The sequence below is a fragment of the Gymnoscopelus microlampas genome (genome assembly GCF_963454915.1).
Source record: "Gymnoscopelus microlampas genome assembly, chromosome: 17".
In the NCBI taxonomy this organism is placed as follows: Eukaryota; Metazoa; Chordata; class Actinopteri; order Myctophiformes; family Myctophidae; genus Gymnoscopelus; species Gymnoscopelus microlampas.
In genome coordinates this window covers 1,551,928-1,564,427 of record NC_139954.1, presented here as the reverse complement: position 1 = coordinate 1,564,427, position 12,500 = coordinate 1,551,928, and the positions used below count along the sequence as shown (strand labels likewise).

Below are 12,500 nucleotides of genomic sequence, written 5' to 3'. Positions count from 1 at the left end.
ACGTACCAACTGGCTGTGTGATCCTGACATAGGTATGATTTGGAATGAGCATCTCCACCATGTAAAGACGACTTGTAGCATCTGCGCATGCGCGCAAGTATACCAGTCTCACTTAACCATAGCATTACTGTTACAATTATTTTAAAGACATAGAAAATGAATGAATGTATGAACATATCAATAAAATGTAGAAACATGATAGATATGAAATGTAAATATATGAAATGTATTTTTACAAGTAACATTTTTAGACCCATTAATAGTTCCCAATACTTTTTTACTTGAGTGACCTAAAAGTCTTGACAGCTATATTTCAAATACAAATATACTTTGGACTCCACTACATTTCTAGAAAAGGAGTCTTTCCTACAAATTTCAAAGTTTTGGATTTTTTAAAATAATTTGGAAGTGTTCTAAATTTCAATACAGCAATGCACTGATACTAAAAAATATGCACTTTGTAATTGAACTTTTGAATACTCGAGTATTTACTTGATTATATACCTTGTCCACCGTACCTTCCCATAATGCAGCTCTCGGAGGGTCTCCACGCGTGGGACGTTTCGGCGGGCCACGCCCACTCGCTGCTATTGGTGGACGCCGACTGCGTCCAGCCTATCATCTACTACTGTGGTCAGACACAAGGGTCAGGGCAGGCCGAATGTCAAAGGTCGCCCCAAGGCCAGATGTCACCCTACAAGGCGGCGACGTACACGGTGGGACCATGCCCACTTCCTGTCTGCATGGAGGTCAGTGGTGTAAAGGGGAGATTGGTGTGCACATCTGATACCTGTACTTATTGTCTGGTTAACCCATTAAGACCTGAAACTGTGTCATTTTTAGATTTGAGCTAAAAAGCATTATTTTACACTTTGGCTATTCAAAAATAGCAGATATACAAGCTCATAGCACGGCACCGAGTGCCGCGCTACGAGCTTGTAGATCTGCTATTTTTTTTAATTCGTGAAAATGTGTGCAAATCTTTGAATATATATTGTTTTAAAGCGAACATTTTTAAAGGAGACATCCGGGCATTTTAAGTGTTTTCTTTGATGTGTCGCTTATCACTCACCAACATTGAAAGGGTCGTTGAGTTATTCCCATAGAGTCCCCTTCGTCCCGTCTAACGACCCTCCGTTGGCATAATGGGAGCCAGTGGAAAGCAGAAATTCGCCTATTTTAACAAATGCAAAGTCTGTTTTTTTTCTCCTAGTACTCATTGTGGAGTCTCATGAGACCCTAAGAGGCGCTGAAAGTTCCCGACGAGCTAATGCTAATGCAGAACGAGCTAATGCTGGTTGCTTGTTTCTCTCCCTGGCAACACCGAGTTGCCAGGTTGGGAGAGACTCATGAGACTCCACAATGAGTACTAGGAGAAAAAAAACAGACTTTGCATTTGTTAAAATAGGCGAATTTCTGCTTTCCACGGGCTCCCATTATGCCAACGGAGGGGGTCGTTAGACGGGACGAAGGGGACTCTATGGGAATAACTCAACGACCCTTTCAATGTTGGTGAGTGATAAGCGACACATCAAAGAAAACACTTAAAATGCCCGGATGTCTCCTTTAACTCAAATCTTTGCTTCTGGGGGTCCCTGGAACAAAATATTTTGAGATGGGGGTCCACGGCCAAATACATATAATTTTGGGGGTCCTTGCCATGAAAAAGATTGAGCACCACTGATATAGAAACATACGTTTTTCAGAATACTGTTGAGATTTAGGAGACATCGGCTTCAGGTCTCAATGGGTTAACTCATTCATTGGAACAAAAGTAAAGAGTTGGAATTCCCGTCCGATTCTGCAATGGATAACATTGTCACGGACGGGAATTCCCGCCCGATTAATTTTGAATTGTTTAATAAACGATCGCGCTGTTCTCTGTAACTTCCGTCATCAGGTTCCTTTTCCACTCACTTTCCACTCACCCGGATGCGGAAATAGCGTTATCCGTTTCCTGTTTCCGGTTTTTATCTTGAGTTAACTGGTTTTGGCCTAGTTTTGGCTAGACATTAGTGATGTGCGGGTCGGGTTTTTTCATGACCCGCCCCGCCCCACAACGGAACCCAACCCGCCTCAACCCGCCCCGCGAACCCATATATAAATCTATGGCTCAACCCGCCCCGCGACCCGCGGTAAAAAAAAACCGGTAAAATCATGACGGAAAATAATCTTCAAGTATACACCCCAAGTGTATTCAAACAGTTTTACTGTTATTAGTCTTATTCTTATTAGGAATAAAGACAAAACAAGAGCATGTGATTTATTTATTTTTTGCGTGTGAGAGCGGCTGACCTGCTCACCCGCAGCCCGCATAATTGCCTCTGAAATCCTGACTCCTGACCCTAACCCTAACCCTAACCCGCTCATCACTACTAGACATCGTAGTTTTCACATGGTAAAAAAAAATTGAAAAGCTCCGGGTATATTTTCTTTTCTCTGGACGACGAACAGTTCTCCCCTTTGTGTTTGCCAACGGTCTGACACGCGATCATAATATATATATAAATGTTCTGTGGCCAGCTGGGGAGGTGGGAAATACGTGCATTATTGCCGGTATATGGTGCCTTCAGCCTGGCTGCGCGGGTGAAAACTACTTCACGACAGCTCGCCTGTGAAAATGTTTTCCTCTGGGCGTCAGGGCATGCATCGTCTTTGTTTACACACACGATCCGACCATGGATTATAATGGATATAACATTTCTGTGACCGGTTGAAAAGGTTATAAAACACGAAACACTAAAAAACTTTACTTTTCAGGAAATTAAAACAAGCTCTCAAGAGTGCTTGTAGATCTGCTACACACAAAAAGGAAACATTGCGGTTCTAAACTGTTTATGTGTGTGTGTGTGCATGCGTATGTGCGTGCATGTGTAGATGGGGTACATCAGCAGCGTGTCCAGCGGGGGGCAGTGCTGTGCGTCGCTGGCGGACCAGAACAGGAACGGTTTGATCTGCACCCTCCATGAGCTGGTGTCCAGAGAGAGACGACACTACTGTCTGCTGATCACTGTAAACACTACCATCCTAAAACCCCTGCTAGAGAGAGGTAGGTACACACACACACACACACGCTTAAGTGCATACACGACAGTTTCCACCAGCAGAGTCTGATCCATCATATTTTTTTTGTAAGTGAAACTTTCTGTTAGATACACACAAACTCAGGCATTACAATGCATTGTTCTTCATGCAAAATCAATTGCAATAGACCTTTTTTTCCCTTTTTTTTTTACAAACATTGAGATTGCGCGTGCAGGTGCCGGTTTCATGTTATCAATTCTGAGGAAAACAAACTATTTTCAAGATATTTAATGTAGAGCGAAAACAGAAAAGTCTCTAGTATAGAGCCCTGAGGGACTCCACCCAACAACGTACGTGTGTTAATCTTGCAGGATATCACAGATGCACCGCTAACGTCACAGTAGTAATTCATCTCTAATAGAAGGAAAACTAAACACAAACCTGGTTGCTGTCACATAATAGACTACAAATATTATCCATGATACTCTTCTGTATTTTACAGTGGAACCATTAATAAGAATATGCTTCTTTTTTTGGTACCTTCACCGAGGTTAATCTTTAAGTTAATCTTTAAGAGCGTGCGTGTGTGTGTGTGTGTGTGTGTGTGTGTGTGTGTGTGTGTGTGTGTGTGTGTGTGTGTGTGTGTGTGTGTGTGTGTGTGTGTGTGTGTGTGTGTGCGTGCGTGTGTGTGTTCTCTCATCAGGCAGTGTGTGCCGTGGTCTGGCAGAGCCGTGCGGTCGTCTCTTCTCGTTTCTGTCGGACAGTTTCGTCCGTCTGTCTGTCCTCACGGGCCGAAACTCCGCCTTCCTCACCAGCTTCCTGCGCGACTCTCAATGCCGTGATGTCACTTCCTTTCCCCTCCTGGAACACGCCAGCCTCTTCCTGGACGCGTACAAAGAGCAAGTACACTGTTATTATCTGTTAACTGTTTGTTATCCTGTTCACTATAGCAACTCAATGTCACTAAAAACTAAATGACAGACCTCTCAAAACAAAGTGATTACACTGCTATAAACCTGCGCCCCAGGACTCGCCTTGCTAGTCTGGGATGGCTCAAGGTGGAAGACAGAGTACAGCACATTGCAATGGGTCTTGTCTTTAACAAATTAAGAGCGGGAACGCATACTGTACATACATACTTGAACATTTTGTGCAAATCTTTGGACACATATTTTTTTAACTCAAATCTTTGCTTGTGGAGGTCCCTGGAACAACACATTTTACAAATGTGGGCTTTAAAAAAATATATTCAAAGATTTGCGCACATTTTCACGATAAAAAAATAAATAGCAGTTCTACAAGCTCATTAGCGTGGCACTCGGTGCTGTGCTATGAGCTTGTAGCTTGCCCCCAGAGAGTCAAACAATCGCACTCTGTCAGTTAGCTCTGTTAGTCAATTGTCTAAAGTTCTAGTTGAAAATGCATTTAAACTAGAAAAAGTGCTCCTCGTAGCACAGGCCAGGTAAGGTAGGCTATTGTGGCCTCCTGGTGGCGCTATAATAGGCCAATGTGAAAAGGGTGCCATTTGTTCTTAGGCCTTGCACGACAATTGGACCCTGACTGCATTCATGATTTGAGGCATTTTGTTAAAAACATTTGTTTTGCTAAATTAGACCTGCTGGTGGCGCTATAACAGGCCAATGTTAAAAGGGTGGCATTTGTTCCTCAACATAGTGTGAATGTGCGTGCAAAGTTTGAGCGCAATTGGACGGTGCGTTTATGATTTGCAGAATTTTGTTCAAAACAAGCCAATAATGCAAACTTTAGATGTCAATCTTAGCCAATCAGTATGGAATATGAAAAATCAAACACATCCGTCATGATCACATGACTATAGAGATCATGTGTACCGATTTGTGTGAAATTTGGATAAAATTGGAAGGAGTAGTATAAAATAATGTGTTTTACTTAAGTCAGCCTCCTGGTGGCGCTATGAAAGGCAGATGTTAAAAATGCAGGGCAAAGGTTTTTCCTTGACCTCTAGGGAGTGTGCATACAAAGTTTTACACAGATCAGTGCAATTATAGGTAAAAACACGAATCGGCCTGTTATAGCGCCACCATGAGGCTGATTTAAAAAAATTCAAATGGTAGTTCTTTCTCGGCCTAATGGGAATGAGCGTGCAAAATTTCACGGAAATTGCATGCTGTGTTCATGATTTGAGGCATTTTGTTCAAAACGGAGCACTCCTGCAAACTTTGGAAGACATTTTTAGCCAATCAGGATGGAATATGAGAAATCTGAAAGACCTGTTTCGTTTAATGACTATAGAAATACTGTGTACCGATTTGCGTGATGCTTGGACAAAATATGTAGGAGTACTGTCAAAAAATAGGTTTTGCACAAATCGGCCTCCTGGTGGCGCTATAAAAGGCCCATCGGAAAAAATTGGGGCAAAGGTTCTGAATTGGCATCCAGGGAGTGTGTGTGCACAGTTTCGCTGAGATCAAGACAACGGTGCCGGAGATTAGCTGGTCACAGACGGACGGACACACACACACACACACACACACACGGACACACGGACGGACGGACGGGGTGGAAAACATACTCTCTCGCCAGGCCGAAAGACAATAATTGATGACTGATGAGCTTGTAGATCTGACACAGCAGATCTACAAGCTCGTAGCGCGGCACTCGGTGCCGCGCTACAAGCTTGTATATCTGCTATTTTTGAATAGCCTAAAGTGTAAAATAATGCTTTTTAGCTCAAATCTAAAAATGACACAGTTCCAGGTCTTAATGGGTTAAAAGCCATTACATTGTAACTTTAGAAATGTGCAGATACCCTGTTAGCCTATATACTTATACTGTATGTTGGTTTGTTTACTGTTGAGTGAGAAAACAATGTTGCACATTAAGCTAGTCATCTTGGGACCCCCCAAAATCATTTGGGGACACCCCCTGATGACATTTTATGAGCGGCACACTGATCCAAAAGTTGGACTCTTTTCTGCTTGAAGTGTCCAGGCGCTCACTGCTCCAACCAAAAAAATGCAGAAAGTCACGGCAGAAAAACACTGGCAGCTAAAACCAAAATCATAATGTTTACGTAGAAAATATGACAGATGCTATCAATAGACAATGACATGTGTTAGCGGTGGTATGCTCCTTTAGCCTGATTATCAGACTGAAGCTGCGTGGAGGCTGCTTCAGTCTGAAATTGGCTCCAGTGTTGGGGATTACAAAGGGGAGGGGATTAGAAATTCCCTAAACCAATCCTAAGGGATCCCCACGCCCACATCCGCCTCTCATTGGACAACGCATGTTGTACCGGAGAAGTCTTAGGTTCACTCTGGTATATGGTATGGAACCAGGCTAATGCTCCTTATGTGTCTAATCTGTCTCTCTCTGTCTCTATGTCTCTCTCTCTCTCTCTCTCTGTCTCTCTCTCTGTCTGTCTCTCTCTCTGTGTGTGTGTCTCTCTCTCTCTCTCTCTCTCTCTCTCTCTCTCTCTCTCTCTCTCTCTCTCTCTCTCTCTCTCTCTCTCTCTCTCTCTCTCTCTCTCATATATGCAGGTACAGTACATCAGTTGGTAACTTCCAGGTAATGGGTGGATTCCAGACTCTTCATAAGCTCTCTGTGTAAGAGTCTATTCTCTCGTGTGCTTCAAGGCCAGTCCACACCGAACACTCACAACACAACCACTCAGGTTGTTTCTTGATTCTATTTGATCAAGAGCTCCTGTTGTTTTCCGAGCCGACCGCTGCCTTCTCAATGTCAGATTAGTGTGTGAACAATGTGTTTGATCAGAAATGTGTTTTTTTGTGATTGGACAAGTTGAATCACTTGAATCACAACAGGGTTATACAGACCGCTGCAACGGTCTGCAACGGTTTTGTTAGTTGTCTTTTGTTAGTTGTCTAGAATCTTTGGTGTGGCCTGGCCTATAAACATTAGCTTACAAAACCATTACTCTACCAACTCCACACGATCATTTATCACCTTCCATTTTATAGTGTTCCACTTCCAATTTTGTCTGCTATTTTTTTGTTTTGTTTTGTTTAATCACTTCTAATTCATTATTTTTGTCCTGTATCATGTATGGGTCCTCTCCCCTGACTGGATTTAAAATTGACATTTAATTTAATGTTCTGTTTATTAAAAAGCTGGAAAGACAGGGAGAGCCCTGTTACTGAACAAACACTCTATGTGTTACTATCACAATAGAGAGCTACAGTATTTAACGCTTAATTTAACCAAAAATATCACTTAATGCACCGTTAAGTAATCTGTGTGTCTGTCTGTCTGTCTGTCTGTCTGCCTGCCTGTCTGTCTGTCTGTCTGTCTGTCTGTCTGTCTGTCTGTCTGTCTGTCTGTCTGTCTGTCTGCCTGCCTGCCTGCCTGCCTGCCTGTATGTGCAGTGATGTGATTGGTCAACAGGTTCGTCAGGTGTGTGTTGAGGAGAAGTCGTCCAGCAGTGGTGATGTTGCTCTGATGTCATTGTTCTACCAGCCAATCAGACACCTGCAGCAGTATGCACGCCTGCTGCTCAAACTGGCTCACAGCTATGATGTCGTATGTACTGTTCGTTCTTTCTTTCTTGCATAACATTTATGTAAAATATACACATTCTGAACTGACTAGTGTGATCCGGTCTAGGCCGGATTGATTGATTGATTGAACATTTTATTAGGCAAAAAGAATCACAGTTAGATTTATAATACTTTTGTCTAAAAGGTCCGTCCAAAAAAGTCCTTGCGGACTTGTTTCCGTTGAGGTCCTTGGTATTAATTTCATAGACATATATACGTAGTATACATCTTCAACCGCGACCCGACTCCGGATAAGCGGTTGAAGATGGATGGATATACGTAGTAGCAACCAAACAGTTCAATAATATAAAAATATACAGAGAAAAAATAACACTTTGAACAAAAAAAAATATATATACAAAAAAGGGGAGGGGGGTCGTCTGTCTACCGGGAAACTGGTACTAGCTCCTCTTTTGGATGCTGACATTAGTCGAGGGATTTGTCTCTCTATTCTATCTAATATCAGTATCTGGTTGGGCGACGCAATGTTGTAGTTCCCTCATGAAATGCTGAATGTAGCCTATAGTGTCACCAGTTACAGTAAACCATGGACATACCAAACGAAGCATATCAAGATGTATTTGGAGAAACTTGACAGATTGATAGGCTTTAGGGTTGTGGGTAGGTCCTATCAAAATCAACTTTTTGTCACATAACAGGTTTTGAGGTGTAGAGATTTAAAAAAAGAATTGTGTAAGCTCCATCATATGTACTTTTCAGGAAAGTCTGTCGGTCTGTCTGTTTGTCCAGTCCACTCCGGAGTACAGGTCTCTCCACCAGGGAAGCTGTGAGTATGAGTGTCTGTCAGTCAGTCTGTCCAAACGGAGGAGGGAGGCTGAGGCTACACAACTGTTCTGGAAAACCAGCTCTGGAAAATCCACCGTGAGTATACACATTTATGTATTAAACATTCATTATGCATTTATTATTACCTGAAACACTTATGACCTGCCTCCCTATGTTAATCATGTCATCCTAGGACAAAACAAAATTGCACAGGACAGATATGACAAAAACTTAAATATCCAAAGAAATGACTGACAACGACTGATACTAATAATCAAAATAAAGTATGTACTATTGCCAAAATAGGTAATTAATAATGTTATAGTTAAAATGTTTTTATTTGTATTTTTTATAGTGAAAATCACAACGTGTCACATCATTCACATATTGAGCTTGTCGATCGGCTATTTTCAACTGTATTTAAATTTGTGAATTTCAATGAGGTGATGATGTCATTATGTGACAGGAGGTGTGCTTTTGCCCTTTTCCATCATCAGGACTGTCTGTGTGAACCAGAGCGCCGCCTGGTGGCTGACAGCCGCAACGGCAGGTCTCTGACTCTGCTCCATGCTGGAAGATTCTCTGTCAACTCCTTTCTGCTGTTCAATGATGTACTGGTCCATGCACAGGTACACACACACACACACACACACACACACACACACACACACACACACACACACACACACACACACACACTATGGCGCTCGTTTAGAGCCTAAACTACAGACAAACTCCTCCACTCCGTGTATAATTACACGTGATCGCGTGACCGCGTAGCCATGCACGCGCTCACGCGCGCGCGCATGACCGTGTCGTGTTCTCGCGTCACCATATTAAGTCAATGGGAAACTACACGACGCGACCATGCGCTCAGTGACGCGCGCGCAAACCAGATACGCGAGTGTTTTGACACTGTTGGAGCAGTGTGTGTGTGTTGTCTTTCGCATGGCCGCGTCATGTAATTTCCCATTGACTTAAAGCGGTGACACATGCGTGCGTGCTTTGCTGAGCAAAACATAGCCAGACGCTCCATCCGTGTCACCTCTTCAAAGAATGTACACGTGAACGTATAATGGCACACGAGAACATGTAAAGGTGATGCGTTCCGTGTAACATTCAGACGAAAACACGTACCTATAGAACTTCACGCGTAATTTCATTGGAGAGTTGGCATCAACGGAGCTTCTAGCCACTTTGCGTGGGTGTTTTGCACTCAGTGACGCACGCACGCTCGTGTGAAATACTTTGTGAAATGCATTTAGTCCAGGATAGCCCCCCACCCTCTCCCTCCCCCCACGGACCCCCCCCCCCACCACCACACCCACGGACCCCCCCCACCCCACGGACCCCCATCCCCTGGTCCAAGGTGTCACTCTGAATAATTGGTTGCGCATGAAAAACTTGAGATTTATTTTAGGCATAGTTCAATCAAATGTCCTTTTTTTAAAATAATCTTTATGTTTCTATGATCTGTCAAGTTTATATTTTCCCCTCCTGGACCCCTGTTCCAAGGGGTCACACAGAATAATTTAATTTAATAATTTTAGATGGGGCATCAGGGTAAAAGTCTGACTGTTAATTGATCCACCTGGATCCACTTGACATTTTACTAAGGCGGAACTCTGTCTATTCTCAAACATTTATTTTGATTTAAAGTGGTCCTTGATCTGTCAATTGTCTACTTTAATTTGGCGTATGAGTGATTCATTTATTTTCTCAATATCATGCAATATCAACTCAAGACAAAATCACTTTGGATTTGGAAAGCGGACATTTGCGCACGGCAGGCAGCCATGATGAATCTGTGGTCCGCAGCCAAATAGGCCTACTTATAATTTTGGGGGTCCTTGACATTAAGTTATCCCCCCCACCAGTCCACCAAAATTATCTCCATCCTTTCCTGCGCGTCATTACGCACAACTCTTTTTTTTTTTCTTCCGTGGGTTGACCCGCTCCGGCCGCCCGCCCGCGATAATTGAGTCGTGCTATAGGTGTGTTTATAGATCTACTTTTATCGGTCAGTTCTATGCCCAGGATGAGTGCTCTATGCGGGTAGGATTAGCGAGGAGACTCGGTCTCTGATACTGGTTGTTCCAAAACTTCCAGGGGTCTCCCATGTTGGACTGGCTCACTGGATAGGCCCGGTTTTGATTGATTGATTGATTGATGTACTTTATTTAGTAAGACATGAGAACAGTACATGACAGTACATAACAGTACATGGAAGTACAAATTCGCAATACAAGGTCTACTAAACTGGATAGCTCATTAAGCACTTAGCTTGTTTAAGATGAGATCCCCATGCACACAAATCATGTTGACATATAAGAGACAGACAGATATACACACTACTATACAGAATGTCATACAATCAGTGTACAGGTTACTGGTATGAAGGGTGGTCCCAGGGGGACCCCAGGTGGGTCATTTTTAATCATTACTTAATGATTACTTATTAGTTAGTTACTAGATATTTGCACCCCAAAGTAAAGTCACATACTTTTTATCATTCCTTAATGATTACTTATAATAAGTACAATTTAAGTCCAGAGCTCGATGAATGTTAGGGATGAAAAAAAAAGTCACTACAAAGTACTACCATTTAACTTTAAATTGCCTGAAACTTACTCCTAACAGGTTTTTGGGGGGACAATTTACCGAAACTTTCGTTTCGGTAAAAAGAAAAAAATCGTTTCGGTAAAAAATAAATGTACTAAGTCCAGAGCTTTAAAAAAAAGAAGAAAAAAAGAGAGAGAAAATGTTCTATCTCACATAGATTTGGCGGACCCCCTGTAACTACGAGGACCCCCTAGGGCCTAGGGGGGTTTACATCTTATCGGACGGCAATTTATTTTGTTAACGTGTCTTGCCTGTCTAAGTGACTATAGGTAGCCTACATTATATTTTGCTTATATAATATAATGTTGACACTATGACGAACTCTTGTTTCCCCCTAACCTATAACTCCCTAAACTCGTTTAGTTACGTAATAAATAGCCGACATTTTGCAATTGTTATCCAAGTTATTGCTTATTGCTAGTAATCAGTGGTGGAAAAAGTAGCTACTCAAACGTTTTACTTAAGTAAAAGTATCAATACCGCAATACAGAAATACTCTGTTAAAAGTAAATGTCCAATTCAAAATATAGCCTACTTGAGTAAAAGTATAAAAGTATCGGCATCAAAATGTACTTAAAGTACCAAAAGTATACCAAAAGTAAAAGCACTGACTCAGTATGCAGAATGTCCAATTTCAAGTTTTCAAATGTTAACAAATCCTTTGAAAATAGCAGATCTACAAGCTCATTGTGAGCTTGTAGATCTGCTATTTTTAAATGGCTGAAATGTGTATACAGGGCTGAAGTGGTTAATGTATGTTCTATAATAATAATCCAAATCTATAAAGTAACTTGTCATTTTAACTAAAGTTTTCAAATAATTGTAGTGGAGTAAAAGTATAATATTTGCCTCTGAGATGTAGTGGAGTAGAAGTAAAAGTACTGAAAATACTCCAATAAAGTATAACAAAATACCCCCAAATTGTCCGCAGAAGACCGCATGGCTAATTTATATTCACGAGGATATGCAAATTAGCCGGTCTCAGTCCGCAGGCTAGCCACGTCTTTAGCCATGGATTACAACCGTCATGGATGAACTTCAACCTGGTGTTTGCACCTTTCTCCTTTACTGCTCCATTCATCTACATAAACGTTCATATCACAGCATGACGCGTTGTCAGCTTGTAGATCGGCTATTTTTGGCAAATGTTCCCCTCAGAAAAGGAATTCTAGGGTTCAAGTGGTTAATGTAAAAAAAAAAAAACCAAATCCTATCACACAAAGATTTGGCGGACCCCCTATAGTAGCTCTGAGGACCCCCTAGGATTCCCGGACCCCCTGTTGAAGACCCCTGGCCTACATCATTGTGAGCTTGTACATCTGCTATTTTCAAAAGATGTTTATACATTTTATACATTTGAAAAGTTGTGAAATTGGACATTCTGCATAATGAGTATAGCCTACTTTCTACTTTTGGTACTTTAAGTAGCCTACATTTTGATGCCAATACTTTTATAGCCTATATAGCCTACTTTTACTCAAAATTCCGGACTTATAGGCTACTTAGAGCCAGGCCTACTTGTAATAGAGTATT

The 12,500-nt window shown here is 41.9% G+C and overlaps 2 protein-coding genes across 3 annotated transcripts in view; both read left to right on the top strand.

Annotated features, from left to right (window-relative positions):
• LOC311065178 (alsin-like) overlaps positions 1 to 3,998 on the top strand; it is a gene marked incomplete at its 3' end in the record, with an annotated part of 27,285 nt that extends 23,287 nt beyond the window's left edge. Inside the window, exons 15-18 of the mRNA XM_084085395.1 lie at positions 534 to 749; positions 2,878 to 3,049; positions 3,728 to 3,927; positions 3,975 to 3,998. Coding sequence (XP_083941521.1) covers positions 534 to 749; positions 2,878 to 3,049; positions 3,728 to 3,927; positions 3,975 to 3,998 — 612 coding nt within the window. The remainder of the gene's footprint in view (positions 1 to 533; positions 750 to 2,877; positions 3,050 to 3,727; positions 3,928 to 3,974) is intronic.
• A 2,550-nt stretch (positions 3,999 to 6,548) lies between these two features.
• The window catches only part of LOC311064024 (alsin-like), a 78,457-nt gene continuing 72,505 nt past the window's right edge, over positions 6,549 to 12,500 (top strand). For both annotated transcript variants that reach the window (XR_014602665.1, XM_084083739.1), the window contains exons 1-4: positions 6,549 to 6,608; positions 7,389 to 7,542; positions 8,310 to 8,441; positions 8,843 to 8,974. Coding sequence is in view for 1 of the 2 variants with exons in the window: in XM_084083739.1 (XP_083939865.1) it covers positions 6,574 to 6,608; positions 7,389 to 7,542; positions 8,310 to 8,441; positions 8,843 to 8,974 (453 nt within the window). In the remaining variant the exon portion in view is untranslated. The remainder of the gene's footprint in view (positions 6,609 to 7,388; positions 7,543 to 8,309; positions 8,442 to 8,842; positions 8,975 to 12,500) is intronic.